At 36.5% G+C, this 20,655-nt stretch overlaps 1 protein-coding gene across 1 annotated transcript in view; it reads left to right on the forward strand.

Moving 5' to 3' along the window:
- ZDHHC2 (zinc finger DHHC-type palmitoyltransferase 2) overlaps positions 1-20,655 on the forward strand; it is a 67,811-nt gene that overhangs the window by 35,787 nt on the left and 11,369 nt on the right. Inside the window, exons 4-9 of the mRNA XM_070364134.1 lie at positions 4,599-4,719; positions 10,437-10,506; positions 11,230-11,262; positions 15,602-15,722; positions 18,270-18,402; positions 20,512-20,638. Coding sequence (XP_070220235.1) covers positions 4,599-4,719; positions 10,437-10,506; positions 11,230-11,262; positions 15,602-15,722; positions 18,270-18,402; positions 20,512-20,638 — 605 coding nt within the window. The remainder of the gene's footprint in view (positions 1-4,598; positions 4,720-10,436; positions 10,507-11,229; positions 11,263-15,601; positions 15,723-18,269; positions 18,403-20,511; positions 20,639-20,655) is intronic.

The following is a 20,655-nucleotide window of genomic DNA, read 5'->3' on the forward strand; positions in this document are numbered from 1 at the left end:
TTTCCAGGCAAGAGTACTGGAGTGGGTTGCCATTGCCTTCTCTTTATACTCTGCTGCTGCTGCTAAGTCGCTGCAGTCGTGTCCGACTCTGTGCGACCCCATAGATGGCAGCCCACCAGGCTCCCCTGTCCCTGGGATTCTCCAGGCAAGATCACTGGAGTGGGTTGCCATTTCCTTCTCCGATGCATGAAAGTGAAAAGTGAAAGTGAAGTCGCTCAGCCGTGTCCGACTCCTAGCGACCCCATGGACCGCAGCCTGTCAGGCCCCTCCATCCATGGGATTCTCCAGGCAAGAGCACTGGAGTGGGGTGCCATTGTTGTTTGCTGTTAACCATGCCATTATTTTCTTTCCAGAATTTTCTTACCTCCTTTCTCATGGAAATAATTTTATTTTTATGCACAGTGGCAGCTCCTTCTTGGTCTCCTTTGCTGGTTCCTCATTATCTCCTGCTAGCATGTGGCAGAGCTAACATTCAAAACAGTCTTTTTGACCTTCACAGCTGCACTCTTGTCCCTACGCCATGCTCTAGCAAAAGGAGTAGAGACTATATTCGGGGAGAAGGGTGCTCAGGACATCAGTTGGAGCATAGAGGAAAAACATAGCAAAATCTCTATTCATATTTTACTTTTTATTTATTTATTTTTTAAGTTAAAAAGTAAATTTTATTTATGTATGTATTTTTAATATAAATTTATTTTAATTGGAGGCTACTTACTTTACAATATTGTATTGGTTTTGCCATACATCAACTCCTTTTTTAAAAATTTCGTATATAAGGTACATAATATATTAGCTAATAATATATATGTATGACTAAATATGCATATACTAGCAGTACAGTCTCCAGTTATTCTTTTACTGATAGGGTTACATGATCAAAAGAGTTTGGAGACCATTGTCATGAAATAAAGAGTCCTTGTTTGCTGGTTAATAATCTTAGTCCATTAATAAAATGCAAGATCTTGGGCCAGTCTTTTTAACTGATCAGCAGCCAGAGAACCCTCACTTATAAAATGACGGTCCTGGACTTCAGCTGCCATTTGGAAATGAGATTCTAAATGTAGGAAAAGAGAAAATAGAAGAAAATAACGTAAATATCTTCTAGTCACTATTGAGAGAATATAAGTTTTCAATTCATAAGATTTTCTTCCAATATAAAAATAATATAACCATACTAAATAATATTTTGAAAATGAAGAGTAGGCAGAAAAAGAAAAAAACAAATCCCACCACACTAATTTAGCCAGTTTATATTCTGAATTTCTTTCTAGGTATTTTTCCTAGTTGTATTTAGAGGGCACATAATCTTATTTTTTTTCATGTAATAGTTCTTCATTGGTTTATTTTTAAGTACAATTACCATTTTTAATAACAACATGATATTCTCACTGAAACATTGGAGTTTTAGGCTGATCCCAAGTTTCCATATTATAGTGTTATTAACATGTTTGTTCATAGAGCTTTACTCATATTTTGGGTTATTTTCCTTAATGTAAGTTATCAGAGGTAGAATTACTAGACAAAGGAAATTTAAGTCACTTGCCAAATTGTTTCCCAAAAGGATTGTAGCAGTGTCCAAAGCTACCAGTTTCATCAGAGTCTTGGCACACTGTGTGCTCTTCTTAAGAAAAGTTTCCAATGTTTTATGTTTTAATTTGGATATTTTAGGTACTGATGAGGTGATATGTTTCTTTTTTTCTTAAGTCAGAAACAACTAACAAAAAAGGAAATACAATTCTCTGAGTTTCCTGTGTGTTATTAGATTTTGCTTTTTTCTTAGTTTGCACATCCTTTTGAAATCATACTCTCCTTTTATCTGAAAACTGTATTTGATTCCAAATGTTGATTTCTGATATCATCCTCCAATAAAAGGAAGAAGAACTCCTTAGAGAAATGGCTGATTCTAGAACTAGGGCAGGAGATTTTGAAGATGAGCCAGAAGCGTCTTATCATGCCAAAAAATAAAGAAGTACCTGCCTTCACCGATGCATGCATGCATGCGACCCTATGGACCATAGCCCTCAAGGAGGGGAGGAATAAATCCCCGCTTTGTAAAATGCAGGCTGCCTGTAGTAAGTTCCTTCCAAAGACTACAAAGACTACAGGATGAGATAGGGAGATAATGATTCGCTTTATAGTGGAGAACCCTGAAAAACACCTCCTCAACCAGGTGATTAAAGTCACCATCAACAGTTCTAAGTCACGTTGATTGTTTGTTCTCTTGAGAAGAATGGCACTTTGCTTCTGTGGTCTTCCTCCACAGAAGCCATAACCCCAGCCTAATCATCTGAAAAACATCAGAAAGATTCCAGTAGAGAAGCACCTTTATAAAATACCTCAGCAGTACTATTCAAAATCGTCAAGCTCAACAAAAACAAGGAAAATCTGAGAAACTGTTATAGCCAAGAGGAACTTAAGGAAACGTGGACAACAAATGTACTGTAGTATCCTCCACAGGACCCTGGAACAGAGAAATAAGTCAATAAGAACTAAGGAAATCTGAGTAAACTATGAACTGTTGTTAATAACAGTGTATCCATATCGATTCATTAATTGTCCTAAATGTACCATACTAATACCAGATATTAGGAATATCAGCAGTTTGATGAGAGGATATATGGGAACCTTATACCGTTTTCTCAACTTTTTGGTAAATTCCAAGTATTCTAAAATTGATAAAACTACTTAAAAGCAAAACAACTTGCATTAACTGGCCAAAGGACTGCCACAATCTGGAGGGTTGGAGGTTGGGTGTGTTATCAAAAGGTAACACCCCAGGAGATCTTTCATTCCATCAGATGTCTACAAATGTTACCTTTCCTCAAATCTGTGACAGGCATTTGTACATAGAAGTGTTCTAAGGAAGGGGAGTGCGTATTTGGTGCATTCCAAGATAGCATTCGGGATTTTGACATCCGTCTTAGATAAGTAATAGTTCTACCAAACAGTATTTGGTCTTTTGGACCTGATGGATGCGGTGTGTTACGTTTATTTATAAAAGTATTAAACATACCGAGGAGCCATCCAGTTCCATCACTCACTAGAACTTACCTCTAAGGTTAAAAAGATCCAGAACTCTGTAGAAAATGTAATAAAATGTTGATAGTTTTATTCCTTTTGACTATTATTAAGTCTTTTACTAATTTTCAGTGCTAGGTTTTAAATTAATTTTACACACGAACAAGGGAGACAAATCTACCTGAATTGTGGGAATCAGGGTTCTGACGATGGAAAGCTAGAGACTAGAGTATAAAAAAACTTTTGCCTCGATTTTCGACGCTCTGACTTAGGGCTGCTGGGACTTGTTCCTTTGTCCATTCCGCAGTTCTCACAGAGGACTTACTCTGTGCTGAGACTTAGTGGGGTTACAGGCTGTGAAAGAGAGAGACAAAGGGCAAATGAACCAACAAAATAAATTCAATTTATGGTGTGCCACACAAAGAAAGTGCACATGGACCTGATGGAGAATACGGCGAGGGGAGGGGACAAGTTATCAGGGTCCCTACTCGAGTAAGGGAGTCACGGAAGTCCCTTGAGAAGATGGCATTTAAGCTGAAACCTGCAGCATGAGAAAGAGCCATCCAGAGAGTGTGAGGAATAGTGTTCTAGGCAGAGCAATCGAAAGTTAATAGATACTTTCTCTTAGATTGACCCTATCCTTTCTTGACTATTTACAGTATTATAGTTTGATGTTATCCATTTTCTATCACTCAAAACTATTTCCAAACAAGGTACACAGTCCCATGAATAATTTTTGTCATATCCCTAAAAATAACGTGTATAATAGTTTATTTTATATATCTGTTCATCAGTATATTGATAGTCCTGGTTGTACACAGCTGTAGTTCACTGAATGTTAGGTGCCATATGGGATTCAAGTTATTTGGATGGATTATACTCCAAGTTATTTATCCATTATCCTTGATGGACATTTGGGTTTAGTTTTTTATGTTTCAAACAGTGATTATGTGAATATCCTTGTACATGTCTCCTAGAGCATATTTATAGGAGTTTGAACAGACTTAAAATTTTTTGTGTGATTATCAAGTTGGAACTCAAACAGATTTCCATTTTCTCAAAGAAGTATTTTTTTAAATTGGTGGGACAAAATTTGCAGTATAAGAAGTAAAATTAAAGACTACTTCTTTTGAGTGCTAAAGAATTCATGTAATGATTATCCCTAAGTTAAAACTCCCTCTACATGAGAATACTTGCTTGATGTATTTGTTTCTATTTTTGTTTCTAATTATAACTGATTGTAAACTACATCCATTGAGCTAATTGGTTTGTTTTGCCATTTCATCTACTAATATAACTAATACTTGGGTAGAACTCTACAGTTTGTAAAAACACTTTTACATTCTCTTTTCCTCTTGAGGTTCATAAAGATCTGAGGAAGCAAGCGTTATCATTTTTCCCCTTTTCTAGATTTATAAACTACGGGATGAATAGACTTGCCCAGATTTCATACCCCACTGCCTCTTTGAATATATATGCTATGTCCTGTTAATATTTTATAAATACCTTTTTTGCGGGTATAGTAGATCAATATGTTATTCCTTTGTGAGCACTGATTAATATTTAAGTTTCTTCCACAGTTCCATCTCTCTTATGCAGAGAAAGAATTGCTGGAGAGAGAGCCTAGAGGAGAAGCCCATCAGGAAGTCCTTCGGCGAGCAGCCAAAGACCTCCCCATCTACACGAGGACCATGTCCGGAGGTAGAGGACCATGAGCGCTTAGCAGGACGGGTTGGGGTGACGGTTAGAAAGCATGTCTGTACTTGACACTCAAACGCTCGTTGAAACACACTGTGCTATGGCCCAGACTGTTATTAACTGTCTTTTATAGAATCCCATAAAACAGGATGGAAATCTGATAAGGCTATGACATAGAGATCTCAACCAAGTCAGAACTGGCTTGCCTTCTATTCTGCCTTCCTAGTTGTGACTCAGTGAAGATGTTAGAACTGCTGAAATCTTGATTTGTAATTGTGTTCATTTTTAAAGTTTTAATTACACACCTGCCTATTCTTAAGTCAAAAGAGCAGTATAGTAATGAACATATTGTTGATAAATTTACATAAATTTAAAAGTTATTATATAAATTATACAAAACAATTCAGCTATTGATACAGTTTATCTTTAAAATTTGTAGTAATTCTTTTTTTTTTACAAATACAACCCAATAAATCTCATTTACTTGGGTCAAATTTTTTAGGTCATTTAACAGCTATCTAATCAAGTAATTGTCTTAAAAACTGACACACATGGGGACTTCCCTGGTGGGCCAGTGATTACAACCACACCTTCTTAGGGGTGTGGGTTCGATCCCTTGTCCGGGAGCTAAAACCCCACATTCCTCAACAGTCAAAAACCCAAAACATAAAACAGAAGCAATATTGTAACAAATTCAGTAAAGACTTTTAAAAAATATGTTATTAAAAAAAAGCTGACACACTCGGATGCCTGGTGCTTGCCCACCAAAGGCTCACCCAGAAACTTTGTGATTGGCTGTGTGCTGCCCACTGCGGTGGCCACAACCTCCATGTGGCTTTTGAGCCTTAAAACATGGCTCGTCCAAATTGAGATGTACTCTAAGTAGAAGACACACAACTAATTCAAAGACCTAGGAGGAAAAAAGGACTGTAAAATATCTCATTAATATTTTTATATTGTATATATTCAATTCTGACTCACTTTAGAATCATAATTCAGTATAACTCTAAGTCTCACGCATGATGTTTTCCTGTTTGTTTTTACTGCTTGTCAGTGAGCAAGTAGTGATTCCCTCATTTGATATTATGCCACTGATTCTATCCCACAAAGATAGAAATGTGTTTCTGTATATATGTATATATATTTACCCCAGATGGGCCTAAACTAATATGGAGGAAATTTAAACCCCCTAAAAGTAAATTACTGCACAAGTTTCCAAAACTATTTAATGGCAGTGACAGTATCAGGTGCAAAAATCTAGTTTCCACATTCCTCAGTTCAGTTCAGTCGCTCAGTCGTGTCCGACTCTTTGCGACCCCATGAATCGCAGCATGCCAGGCCTCCCTGTCCGTCACCAACTCCCGGAGTTCACCCAAACTCATGTCCATCGAGTCAGTGATGCCATCCAACCATCTCATCCTCTGTCGTCCCCTTCTCCTCCTGCCCTCAATCCCTCCCAGCATCAGAGTCTTATACAATGAGTCAACTCTTCGCATGAGGTGGCCAAAGTATTGGAGTTTCAGCTTTAGCATCAGTCCTTCCAATGAACACCCAGGACTGATCTCCTTTAGGATGGACTGGTTGGATCTCCTTGCAGTCCAAGGGACTCTCAAGAGTCTTCTCCAACACCACAGTTCAAAAGCATCAATTCTTTGGTGCTCAGCTTTCTTCACAATCCAACCTTCACATCCATATATGACCACTGGAAAAACCATAGCCTTGACTAGACGGACCTTTGTTGGCAAAGTAATGTCTATGCTTTTGAATATGCTATTTAGGTTGGTCATAACTTTCCTTCCAAGGAGTAAGTGTCTTTTAATTTCATGGCTGCAATCACCATCTGCAGTGATTTTGGAGCCCCCAAAATTAAAGTCTGACACTGTTTCCACTGTTTCCCCATCTATTTGCCATGAAGTGATGGGACCAGATGCCATGATCTTCGTTTTCTGAATGTTGAGCTTTAAGCCAACTTTTTCACTCTCCTCTTTCACTTTCATCAAGAGGCTTTTGAGTTCCTCTTCACTTTCTGCCATAAGGGTGGTGTCATCTGCATATCTGAGGTTATTGATATTTCTCCTGGCAATCTTGATTCCAGCTTGTGTTTCTTCCAGCCCAGCGTTTCTCATGATGTACTCTGCATATAAGTTAAATAAGCAGGGTGACAATATACAGCCTTGATGTACTCCTTTTCCTATTCGAACCAGTCTGTTGTTCCATGTCCAGTTCTAACTGTTGCTTCCTGACCTGCATACAGGTTTCTCAAGAGGCAGGTCAGGTGGTCTGGTATTCCTATCTCTTTCAGAATTTCCCACAGTTTATTGTGATCCACACAGTCAAAGGCTTTGGCATAGTCAATAAAGCAGAAATAGATGTTTTTCTGGAACTCTCTTGCTTTTTCGATGAGCCAGCAGATATGGAGTGCTTTTTCTACTAGACCCCTTGATGCACCTAAGTCATATCAGAACAAAGAATTAGTGTTCATTAATAACAACTGCAGTTTGGATTTATGTCATCTCCTTGTACGAATTACGTGATGCTTGTTCCTTAGAAGGAAAGTTATGAGCAACCTAGACAGCATATTATAAAAGCAGAGACATTACTTTGCTAACAAGGTCCATCTAGTCAAAGCTATGGTTTTTCCAGTAGTTACATATGGATGTGAGAGTTGGTCTATAAAGAAAGCTGAGTACCAAAAAATTCATGCTTTTGAACTGTGGTGTTAGAGAAAACTCTTGAGAGTCCCTTGGACCGCAAGGAGATCCAACCAGTCCATCCTAAAGGAAATCAGTCCTGAATATTCATTGGAAGGACTGATGCTGAAGTTGAAGCTCCAATACTTTGGCCACCTGATGCGAAGAACTGACTCATTGGAAAAGACCTTAATACTGGGAAAGATTGAAGGTGGGAGGAAAAGAGGATAACAGGATGAGATGGCTGGATGGCATCACCGACTCAACGGACATGAGTTTGGGTGGAGTCTGGGAATTGGTGATGGACAGGGAGGCCGGGATGCTGCGATTCATGGGGTTGCAAAGAGTAGGACATGACTGAGCGACTGAACTGAACTGAATTGAAGATTATCTTCTCTTATATTGTATGCCTATCTCCTGGGATGAACTTATCATTCTCAATATTTTTGACAGTCTGGAACAGAATCTGAATTTGCTAATATAGTCTTTATATTTTTAGTGCAAAACTTCTGGATGCATGCTGAAATCAATTTTAGCTGACTAGAGTCATAGACTAAATTAAATTACAGGAAGTTTAATAAACAGATGATAATGTTGGTGTGGTTAATCTCTCTCTGGAATATGTGGGGTGTAAAGGTAATCATGAATGCAGAGTGGACATGCAGTGGAGGGCCACAGTGCCCCCAAGGCAGGAATATGAGGGTCCTTTTTCTTACCCCACCCTCGGCCAAAACCCCTGGGTTGTTCAGATAACTTCCTTCCTCACCCTGAGAAAGGCCATGGACCGAAGTAACTGAAAGGCTCAGTTGGTGTCCACACACTTGATATGTCTTAGAGAATTGAAGAAAATGGATAGTAGTATAATTGAGGGTTTTCCCGTTCATTCTAGATCCACGGTCTTTCCTCCAAACCTGAAAGAGAAAAATAGTGACTGCCTAGGTTATATTGACTGCTATGCATAGAGAACAAATTCAACCATGTACAGTCTTGGGTGTGTGAGGCAAGTGTGAAGACTGTTCATCTCACTTCTTTTTGTCCTGTGCTTTCTTTTTGATCCAACCATCTCCTGATTTCTTATGGGGCTCTCCAAACTCTATTATATTATTATTTTTATTAATGAGGACTATTTGCTTTTCCAGCTCTCCCTTGCTATCGATCCTTTCCTACAAAAAAATATTTGTAGACTTTTTGACTAGGAAGATTACCATTAGAAGTGATGTAATTAGGTTATCACTCTGCACACAGGTGTTGGTAGTGTTTCCTTTTCAGTATTTACCAAAAAAGTTTTAAATTATATAAATAATACATGAATAAATTCTCCGAAGATTCAAGCAAGACAGTTAAAATTCCCCCTCCACTGTTAGGACTTTTTAAATGATAATCAGATGGCTTACTTTAAATTCCAGTGGGATGATTTTAGTTGAATCTGATCTGGCACATGGAGTGTGTTTTAATTATAAGACTAAATTTCCGTTTCTGAAAAACCATGAACAAAAAGACTTTCACAAAAAAGATTATAAATGAAAAATTTCAAAATATTTTTGAGTTACCGCCCACTTTAATTTGCAAGGTGCACCCCACCCCCTGTGTAATTAAGAAATAATCACCACTTAGAATGTACAATTGCCCAACAAAACTCACATGGAAATTGTGTGACTTTAAACCCATGCTGCCCATTATGGAAACCACTAGTCTTTTGTGATTATGACAGCTTCAAACACAGAAAACACAGAACTGGTTTTAAAGGCTATTTAAAAGCAACAGAAAGGTTCAGTTGATGTTCACACACTTCATTTGTATATACTAATATAAAATATAATGTTACATGTATTTGTAACTAATATAATAATTATATGTTGAAATATGTATTAGGTGAGATAAAATATATCATTAAAATTAATCTCCCCCCACCTTTTTTTTTTTACTTCTTTTAACATAGCTCCTAGAGAGTTTAACAGTACTCGTGTGGCTTACGTTATATTCCTTCTGGACAACACTGCTCCCATTTTGATACCTGGCATGAGCCAGGGATACTTTAGAGCTTCACCTGGAATGTCCCTGTGAGACATCTTCATTCAGGAGATGAGCAGGCCATGCCATTCATCTCTGGAATTCCTGAAAAAGAAAGTTATAAGGGGATGATTAAGGACTTATTTCAGTATTGAAAACAACTCCTTCTAGGCCTGTTGTCTTAAAGCTCTTTTTAGTCTTAGTTTATAGCAATTTTTTCCTTTTTTTAGAGATTGTGATATTAGCTAATATAATCTTGATAACTGCTTGCTGCAAGTATGTTTTCCAGATTTTAAGTTTGCTCGTTTGGTTCTGCTGGCCCTACTGTACTGCCCACTTAACAAATCTCCTGTAATTTTGGCAGACTGAGGGCATCCTGTCCGATGCCTGTGTACTGAAAGAGCATCTCCAATCATCCACAACTGTCTCTGATGTCTGTTTTAGAGAAGAAAGGCTCAGGACTTCAGTCACAAGAATTAAAATTCTCTGGTGGAAGTACCTCTTGGAATACTCACTCCTCATCTTGCATCTCACCCAGCAGGGAAGATGTGAGCTCTTTCCCAATTCAAACAGCTAGTTGAATTTATTCACAAATTTCTAAAATGTCTTTCTCAAAAAACTTCTAAAATGTGGTTGTATCCTTTACCTAGTCATCCTGGCAGAGTCCAGGAAACGAAATGATTAATCAAGGGAGACATTCTGTTTACTTTGGTGAAAATGGACATGGTTGCAGCCTTTGTAAGTCTGTGATTCCTTTGTAACTAGATAGTATATTTATAGTTGAGCATGCCTGAGAAAAATTTCCCCGAAAGATCTATTCTTGGGAACTCTCTGCAGAGAACTGAGGCTATAGTCAAATCATTTCATTTTTGTATTTATGCAGTCAAATATGTCATTTCTATCAAATTTAAATTCATTATGCTTTATAGAATTTAAATTTGGATAAATGATTAAAAGCTGTTTAACTGTGTATTCAATTCACTGTTACATCTAAGGCTAAGTGGAGCTTTTTGTTCCTAGCAATCCGCTATTGTGACAGATGCCAACTTATAAAACCAGATCGCTGCCACCACTGTTCCGTCTGTGATAAGTAAGAAAAAACCCTTTACTTCTAAAATGTCTACACACCCGTGGGTTTTTTTAAATGTGTTTCTTTTCTCGTTGCTTTCCAGATTATTTCCTTTTCTCCTTTTATCAGGCCTTTATTTAGGAAATATGACCAGCACTTGCATAAATACGAGTATGGCTAAGGGCCATGATCAGTTGTCTCTGTTCCCCCAGATTCTTTGTGACTTGAATGAAGTGCATGATTTTAGCAGCTCATTCTTGGCTAGTTCTAGTTAAGAAAAATTTCTATGACTCATTTCCTTTTTATAAAGATAATCCAGTTGGCTTCATGACAGTCCAATGTTACATACTTGATATACCACAAGAACAGTACCATATACTTGTCTTACGGTTGGACATTAATGGACAAGTTTTATCCAGACTGTCTGTAAATCTGTTGACATTTTGTACTTTCTTCAGCATAAAATAGTTGTATATTAACATATTGTATTTTTAGAAAATGAGTTATTTTATTTACATCTTAAAGCATGTATATTTTGAATTTAAAGTTCTATTTTTGTATCATCTAGAATTGGCTATAATGTTTATTTTAATGAGGCCTTTTGCTATTATTCAGGTTTTAGATAAGTAAATAATTTTGCAATATTTTACCTGCTACAACTCTTTTGAAATAGCATTTCATTTTATAACACTGGGATTAAACTTTTGTGGGATGCTGAATTTTGTGTGTGTGGTTTCTTCTTAGATGTATTTTGAAGATGGATCATCATTGCCCCTGGTGAGTGTGGCTCTATACTTAAAGAAGTTTCTGTCCTTTATAACAATAAGTTGAATCATTGATCTATTTAAATCTGTTTATAAATGAAATCTTGCCTTAGCTAACCTAGGGAGTCCCTTTAGGTTTAGTTTGTAGAGTTTGTTTAGTTAGCTCAAAATAGTCTTTATTCCATGAGTTTCCATGAAATAATTTTAACACCAGTAGGTTAACAATGTAAAACTTATTTCCTTACATTTGCTCAGAACAAATGGTTTTCTTTGTGTGCACATGCATAAACAGAGAGATTCTAGAATACTTCTAGAATACAGAAATTACACCAAAATGTGCACATAAATTATACATAACACTTCACTTAAAGTATCTAATAAGGAATGAATTCATCTAAAGATTTAACAATGTTTTAAATAGAACTTAATGTTAAGGAGTAGAATAGCAGATCTGTAAATACACACATGTGTTTCAACAAGGGTTTCCACTTAGAATTCATTAAAATTTTTTTAAAAATTTCTAAGTCATGAAATTAGGTAACTGACTAGAGGATTATTTGAAAGATCTAAGTAACTAATGAAGGTTGGCTTTTCTCCCTTATAACTTTTCATCTCAGTGTACACATCCCTGTGAGACCACACAAAGGTTGCCAGTCAGGTTGGATTTGGACATTAAGCATGATCATTCTCCAAGCCTTGCCTTCTTTCATGGTTGGCGCTAGGCAAGGTAGGGCTTCCCTGGTGGCTCAGCTGATAAAGAATCCACCTGCAATGCAGGAGACCTGGGTTCGATCCCTGGGTTGGGAATATCTCTTGGAGAAGGGAAAGGCTACCCACTCCAGTATTCTGGCTTGGAGAATTCCATGGACTGTATAGTTCTTGGGGTCACAAACAGTCGGACATGACCGAGTGACTTTGACTTTCAGGCAAAGTAGACGTACCCGCAAACCTACGCCAGAGGTGGGGGAAGCATACATAGTGAACAGTTACCTTAGCTTCCAGAAACAGTAGCGGGATGTCAGGTTTGCAGTGTTCTTTATCTCTCCCCAGGGTACCTCTTACTTTTCTTCTCCTAGATTTTCTACTATAATTATCAGGTTAAGGCTAACTAACTCCTGTGAAAATAATGCTCCTCTTAGAGAAAGATATTGGTAAATAACCTCTGTTTGAAGTAACAATTTTCATTTGTGATGACTCTTTTCTTTCCTCATTCTTTCCTTCATTTAATTCATTCTGTTCTCTTTCTTAGCAAGTTCTCTTCCCACTGATATTTCCAATTTTATGGCCTGAGTCTCTCTGCCTTTCCCCCCCTTCACTTAATATATCCTGGAAATGTTTTCATATTAATCTATAAGAGATCTTTTCTACAGTCATTATGTAAATGTAACAGTCACTTATTAAGACTTATAGTGAGGCAACCTTTTTATACAGGTCTTGTATATGATTTTGAATCTCAGGATCTGTCAACTTTTAGTGTTTGAAAAATCAGAGAACCATGCCTCCTGTTCGTGATGACTTTAACGTATCTGCTGTGGCCAGAATACCCTCTGGGGTGCAGGGGACCAACCTCACACTTCTTTTTTAACTAAAATAGATATCCTGTAGTCTTTGCATTATTGGCTATCCTATCAAATTAGTGTTTTTTCTTTTTAATATAATTTTTAAATTTATTAATTATACTAATAATATTCTTTGACAAGGCTGTGAATGGTTAGGTGGCACTAATTAAATAATTTCAGATTCAGTTTATTGAGTGCTTGTAATGTCTAGAGATGATATATCCATATATCTGTAAAATCTGTAATCCTTATAACCATGACAGATATTATTAGAAATTATTTGTCCCATTTTTAAACAAGAGGAAAGTGAGGCTCAGAAAAGTTCCAGAGTGGACTTAAAGTCATATATCAAGTTGTTTGGACCTCAGTGGCCACTTTCTTTCCACCTTTTTTTATATTATGTTCTTTTTCCAATTTAGACTCAGAAAGCAGTTTCCCTAAAACAGAGCCAAGAGCTGTTTAACTGAGTTTAAATGAATGTGTAAGGGATGTTTACCTAGAATGTGTTTATTTCTCCATATAAAGGCATTCAGATTCAGAGTACATGCACTTTTCAAATTGAGTCTTCAAAGTAGTAGGCAGTTAAAAATGTCTAACCAAAAGCTGTCTGTCAGGTAGAGAGTAAGTTATTATTAAAAATAAATATGATCTCAAGTATAACATTCTTACCAAGCTCAGTCTTTATTGACTAACCTTCTCTGTTTCTTGACTTTGACATGGCAAATCATAGCATGCCCCTGTAGAAGTTAAAGTAAGCTAAATTAGATGTAAAAATCTCCGTTCAAGATCATTTTCCTTTCTATAAAAACACTATTTGTCATCTAGTACAAAAGCTGGTTCTTACATTCCTGCAGGAAGAGCAGTGGTCTTTCCTGTCCCATCTCATGTTCCCCTCGTCCACAGAAGCGTCATTGTCTGGACATCCACGTGGCCAATCTTAACACCCCAGCCTCTGTCTCCCATTCACTCCTCTAGTAACCAACACAGATAAGCATGGGGATATCCTCTCTCCTTTTGTGACAGAACACATTTAGACTCAGCTTGTATGGACCTGTTTGCAGTATTACTTCTTACCATTATTTGATTCAGATGTCGTTAAGAGACAGTCTCAGTGACTGGTTCGCACTCACACTGGAATCTCTTGGGCTGCCAGTGTAACTGATTTCATTCGGTGTGCACCCACAGTTTTGCCTTCTTTATGAATCTGTCATACACAATACCCTTAGGCTCCAAAATTACTACATCTAATGCTGTTCCCTTTACCTTATATTTTTGGAGGTAGAAGATATAAACATTTTCCATTTTTGTTCCAAATTTTGGTTTATCCATAAGTCCAATGTTTAACTTTTGAATTTTTTTAAATTAAAAAAGTTTTAATTTTAAGAACCCTTACCATGAACTCTGTCCTCTTAACAAAGTTTTAAGCATGTAGTAACAGTATTGCTAACTCTAGGCCCATGACGTATAGCGGACCTAGTTCGTGTTCATCTTATGTAATTGAGTAAACATTTTTCATATGACTATTGTTTCTCCTCAACAATAGAGAAAGAGAAACAATTCATTTATTGGCAAAGTCAGTAAGGAGGAAGATTATCTTATGCCGGTACTGAGTAGGAACAAAGGTGTTTGCTGGAGAAGGACATGGCAACCCACTCCAGTGTTCTTGCCTGGAGAATCCCATGGACAGAGGAGCCTGGTGGGCTACAGTCCATGGGGTCGCAAAGATTCGGACATGACTGAGTCACACACACACACACACACACACACACACACACACACACAGGTGAAAGAAGAAACATCTGTGTGTTCTGTGCAGTGAGTTTATTATTTTTATTGTTAATTCCTGGGTTCACTGCCCATGAAGATAACAACCAATTCCACTTAACTGTTGTGTCACATTTATCATCTAGGAATTCCCTTGTCTTAATAGAAAGAGGCAAAATAAGGTTTGATAGAAGAAGTGTGACTATAAAGTATGAGTTGTATTTGTATTTATGTTTATTGATACAGTAGTTTGAGTTCTTAAACCACCCTCTCCAAATACGGTGATTTCAGAGTAAGAGCTGAGAATTCTGAATCTCCATTTTTTGAGATTCAGATCATAGCATAGAGGCCTGGTTCTCAGAAAGGATCTCAGAGTGCTGATTTGACAGATGAGGAAAAGGAAACCCTTAGAAATTATGGCACTTTGTCAGGGACACATAGCTATTTAGCATCGAATGTACGTGACGACCTGGCTGTCTGGCTCCCAGTCCTGTTTCTTTCCTTAAACCTGCCCTTTAAGATGTTTTGATAATCTGGTTGCTTCAGTGCTGTACCGTCAGCATGCAAGCAGTCTGTAAAGACCTCTCATCTAATTTTGGAAAACTTAAAAAGTTTTAAAATTACTTAATCATAGAAATCAAATCCAAAGGTAACACAGAAAAGAATTTAGAAAATCCCTCTTATCTGTTTGGTGTTAATAGATTTCTCACAAGATCAATACTTAGGGCATGTGCTTATTTGTATACTTGGACAGGAAATACAGGGGTCATGAGTAATTAAAGCAATATTACATATCAAATTTCTATTTTGAACATAGAAATTCCTTTTTAGTGAAATGGAGTTTTTAATGTTTGTATGTGTAAAAAAAATCTTTAGATAATTTTTAAAAAGAAATCTTTTGAGTTATGCTTAAAGAAATGCCAATAAATTTTAATGTTAGGAAATCAAATACTTGTGTTAAGGTTGAGCATATGTGTACCCAGGGTAACAGCATAAAAGTCACTGAAAATGTTTTTGTTTTGTTAACAGGGTGAACAATTGTGTTGGATTTTCAAATTATAAATTTTTCCTCCTTTTCTTGGCTTATTCTCTGCTGTACTGCGTTTTTATTGCTGCTACAGACTTACAGTATTTTATCAAATTTTGGACCGTAAGTTATTACCTTGGTGACTTTTTTTGGAATACAAAAATACATATATAGACTTTCAATAGTGACTTAATCCAGACACTAATTTTATAGAATAGAGCTAATTTATATATAGTCATTCCTCATTATTCGCAGATTCTGTGTTTGTGAATTCACCTACTTGCTAACATTTATTTTAAACCTCAAAGTCAATACTCAGCGTAACTTTTGTGGTCATTTGCAAGCATACACAGAATAGGAAAAATCTGAGTCACCCACGTACACGCTTCCAGTTGAGATCAAACCAGAGGTCTTATTGCCTTCCTGTTTGAACTCTTATACTGTAAATGAGTGTGCTTTTAAGTCTATTTAGTGCTGTGTCTTTTGCATTTTTGTGCTTTTTTTGTTGGTGACTTCATTGTTTAAAAGGCCTTCAAGCCTAGCGCTGAAGTGCTGTCTAATTTTCTGAGCAAAAGAAGAGACCGTGATGTGCCTCATGGAGGAAATACATGTATATAGATAAGCTTCCTTCAGACATGACTTATGGTGCTGTTGGCTGTGAGTTCTCTTATTTAATGCATATTAAATAAGGTATCAATTAGGTTTTATAAGCAGAAACACACAGAACAAGGTCATTGATCATTTGACAAAAATGTTGTGACCAGAAACCTGTATCTTCCCAGGAGCAATGGTTCGGGAATCATAATTTCAGTGTTCATGGCAACTTTAAAGACCATCACCACTGCGAATAACAAGAAGTGACTATATAAGATTTTTTTTCTTAGTATTTAAAAGAGAAGTTCTTCTTTATGTGTAAAAAGATTATTAAACTAGAATATCAATCAAGTGCTGAATTGATATTAAGTGCATGCTTTAGGCAACTCATTTGTTTTCTGTGCTGTATATTTTAAATGTAAGCAAAACAGAATTAGTACTGTGTATTTTGGAGTAGAAAATGGCAGCCCACTCCAGTATTCTTGCCTGGAGAATCCCAGGAACAGAGGAGCCTGGTGGGCTGCCATCTACGGGGTCGCAGAGAGTCGGACATGACTGAAGCGACTTAGCAGCAGCTGGTTTACATTTGGAAAGGGAATGGCAACCCACTCCAGTATTCTTGCCTGGACAATCCCAGGGACAGAGGAGCCTGGTGGGCTGCCGTCTATGGGGTCGCAGAGAGTCAGACACAACTGAAGCAACTTATCAGCAGCTAGTTTACATCTGGGAAGGGAATGGCAACCCACTCCAGTATTCTTGCCTGGCGAATTCCATGGACAGAGAAGCCTGGGGGGGCTACAGTCTGTGGGGTTGCAGAGTCAGACACGACTGAGCGACTAACACACACACACTATGTATTTTAAGTACCGCAAGATAGTCCCCATGAATACCATACAATATAAAAAGCAGTTATCCCTGCCAGAGTTGCCGTATTACATTCATTAAATTATCCTTTATTATGGAAAGACTCTATGAATTATTAGATCATTGATGTGAGATTTGAATCACATTCAATGCTAAAGATTTATTGATACCTACTATGTGTCAGTAACATTGCTAAGCGCTAGAAATACACAGGTAAACAAGCATGTCCTAGCATTCGAGGGTACTTGCGGTGTCCATCTGGAAGAATGATCTCTTGTGGATGTCTGAGAGCACATGGCCTTACAGTTCCTCATTCTCGTGGATGGTTTTACTTCCAAACCACAAATACATGTGTAAAGGATTGACTGGCTTTCACAGTGAGAACACTGCTGTCAAAAGGTATCAGTGAGGTCTTGTGACCTGGCTCAATCTGACAGGATATTGAAACCGAATGTCAGAAGGAGACACATCCTAGCATCTCTGGTGCTTCACTGAGTATTCCTAAGCCCACATTCTAGAGGGACTCCAGGTCTCCTTAGATGCGTAGACTAGGAGAGTCAGTCTGGTTGTGCTTTGATGGTCTTTTTTATCCCATGGGTATTGTTAAGGTTTATTTTAGACAGGTGTTATGCACTGGTGGTGAACTTTTCTGTGCTGACATTATCCAAGGTAGCTTGAAGCATTATTGTGAGTGTGTTGTATGTGTTTGTAGTTGATTTTGTCGTTTGCAGTGATGTAAAACGTCAGTGAGAAGACTAGCTAAATCATGCCACTTATCCTCCATTTTCTGGCATTATAATAAAATAATGTTTAAACATTTGTAAATCTAGAGTATGTTAACAAAACATTTTCAGAAAGTAAATTAAAAACAAATTTTATAAATTATAAAAATTTTATAGCTCCTTTTATCTTGCTTCCTACTTGTGTAGTTTACACACATACTATTATAATTGTTCTATGAATTTGGTTATACAAAATAAATATCCAAAATTTTAATATCTTTTCCATAGATATATGTATATTCATGTTATAGTAAGCATTGATTTGAGTTTAAAGATGTATTTTTCCCTTGCAGTTTTAATATAAAGCTGTATATCTTTCTCCATATCTAAATTTAAGAAAAATTTTAAACAACAACAAAAAAAGACTTATCAAATTAGGAGAATACTCATTCCTTTGACAAAACATTTTATTTTCTCCCTCTCTTTATAGAATGGCCTACCTGATACTCAAGCCAAGTTCCATATTATGTTTTTATTCTTTGCTGCAGCTATGTTTTCTGTCAGCTTGTCTTCTCTGTTTGGCTATCATTGTTGGCTAGTCAGCAAAAATAAATCTACATTAGGTGAGTATATGATTATTGTAGTTAACAGAACTTTCAATGCAAAACTAAATATTCATCAGAGGTTGCCATATGGTTAAATGCTAACCTGTCCTGAAGTTCTAAAAACCACTCTTAATTCCCACATTGTCTGGTGGGACAAATACAGATTCACTCATTCCGTGTATTTTTAAACTGTCCATCATGTGCAAAGCATTGTGTATATATACAGTGGTGAGCAACGCAGAAAATCGATAACCAAACATAAACCTAATTACAAAGTGTTTTGAAAGAAACAAACAGGATGTTGAGTTATGAATCAAGGGCTGGGGATGGTAATAGGGAAGCTATCTAGAAGGAGTGGTCAGGGAAGAGTTCATGAAAACAGAAAGTAGTTAAGAAGTCATGGAAAGAGCTAGAACATCTCAGGCAGAGAAAACAGTATGTTCAAAAGCCCTGCAGAGATCGGATACAGCAAAGCAGTGCTACAACCTGTATGAACGTCAGAAACGTCCTAAATAAAAGAAGTCAAATAGAAAAGTTACATGTCGTGTAATTCCATTTATAGGAAATATCCATGGAGAAAGAAGCATTTTGATGATTTCCAAAGGGTGGGAAGAAGATGGAGTAAAGAATGACTACTTTAATTAGTATAGGGTTTCTTTTGAGGTGATTAAAATATTTTGGAATTTGGTATAGGTATTGATTGCAAAAAAATATGAATTACTAAATGCCACTGAAATATTCACCTTAATGTGACCAATTTTATGTTCTCTGTATTTCATCTCATTTAAAAAAAAAAAAAGAGCTACATATGTTTGAGAAACTATTCATAGAAAGCTAAAGAACAAAAAAAATGTACTATGAAGTTTGAGAAGTAAGCAGGGACTAAGCTAAATGGAGTCTTCTAGACTAAGAATAGGGGTTTCAGAATGTAACCAGGACTTATAATTTCTTTTGATCGCAAAGGATACTCAAGTTATGAGATTCTGTTATTAAAATAATGAAAATTAATTGTATATAATTTTGAATGTTTATTTTTCAATATTGAGGTGAAATCTAATCACCTGAAGTACTAGCAGAGTGAAAATATTGGTATAATAAAGTACTTTCTAAATGAAGTATCATATTTCAAATTATAGAGCAATTCAAATTGTAGAGCAATTAAATTATTTTTCAAATGTAAGTGTTTCTACTAAGCTTTCAATTTTAGAAACTTGTAGATTTTACTTGGAACACTGAAAGGATTTCGTCTGAACAATATGGTCCTATAATTATTAAAAAGTTTTATAAAAAGCTATAAACTAGGGTAATAAATATTAAGAATCTTGCAAATCACCACATTTTTCATAGTACCTTGACTCTGCTAGTTAGATTTTTCCTTTCTCAAATAATGGACAGAAATCATTATACTTCTATGTTTATTCACATAGAAAATCCCAAAACTAACATTTTAGGTTTTGCATCTCAGCATTATTTAAGATGAAAATGTAGCATAAAGGACAGAACTTTGATGACCGTGTTCAAATTCCAATCGTGTCATTTACTTTTTGTGTGATATTGAGCAAAGTCACACAGCTTCTCTCAACCTCGTGAGCATAACCACCCGTGATGTGTGACCCTGCATTGCATCCTGATTTAGACAGAGAGTTTTAAAGTACATTTTTGATTAGCTAGAAGAAAATTTATGATTGGATGACATAAAATTCTAGTGAAATTGGAAAATGGAAATTATTAGTTGAAAGAAGGTTATAGAATGTATCTTTAGTCTCATTTTGATTTAAAAAATATATATTTATATCTATCTTATCTCTCTGTCCATTCAGCTGTCTAGAAGATGTAGAGTTTTAAATTATTTGCTTGTTTGTGTTTTTTCATTTTTTACAATACACATGTGCTGCTGCAGAAATAAAAGGGTTACTTAAAAACTACAATAGATCTAATCATATTTTAAGTTTGTTTTAAAAGAAAAGACAGTCTTCATCTGTGGGGCTGTTGACAGACATATAAAGAGTCGCAGGAGGCTAGCCTTGGGTTTTCAGAGTTTCTTCATTTAATCCACTCCTTTCTAATTATAGCGCTTGCTAGTTGATGTGCTCTTTCCTTATGTGGTTGCTCTGCCATCTTTTCTAGAGGCATTTAGAAGCCCAGTATTTCGACACGGAACAGATAAGAATGGATTCAGCTTGGGTTTCGGTAAAAATATGCTCCAGGTTTTTGGTGATGAGAAGAGGTACTGGTTGCTACCCATTTTTTCAAGGTATTTTGTTGTGAAAA

Source organism: Bos mutus, chromosome 27, assembly GCF_027580195.1.
Source record: "Bos mutus isolate GX-2022 chromosome 27, NWIPB_WYAK_1.1, whole genome shotgun sequence".
NCBI lineage: Eukaryota > Metazoa > Chordata > Mammalia > Artiodactyla > Bovidae > Bos > Bos mutus.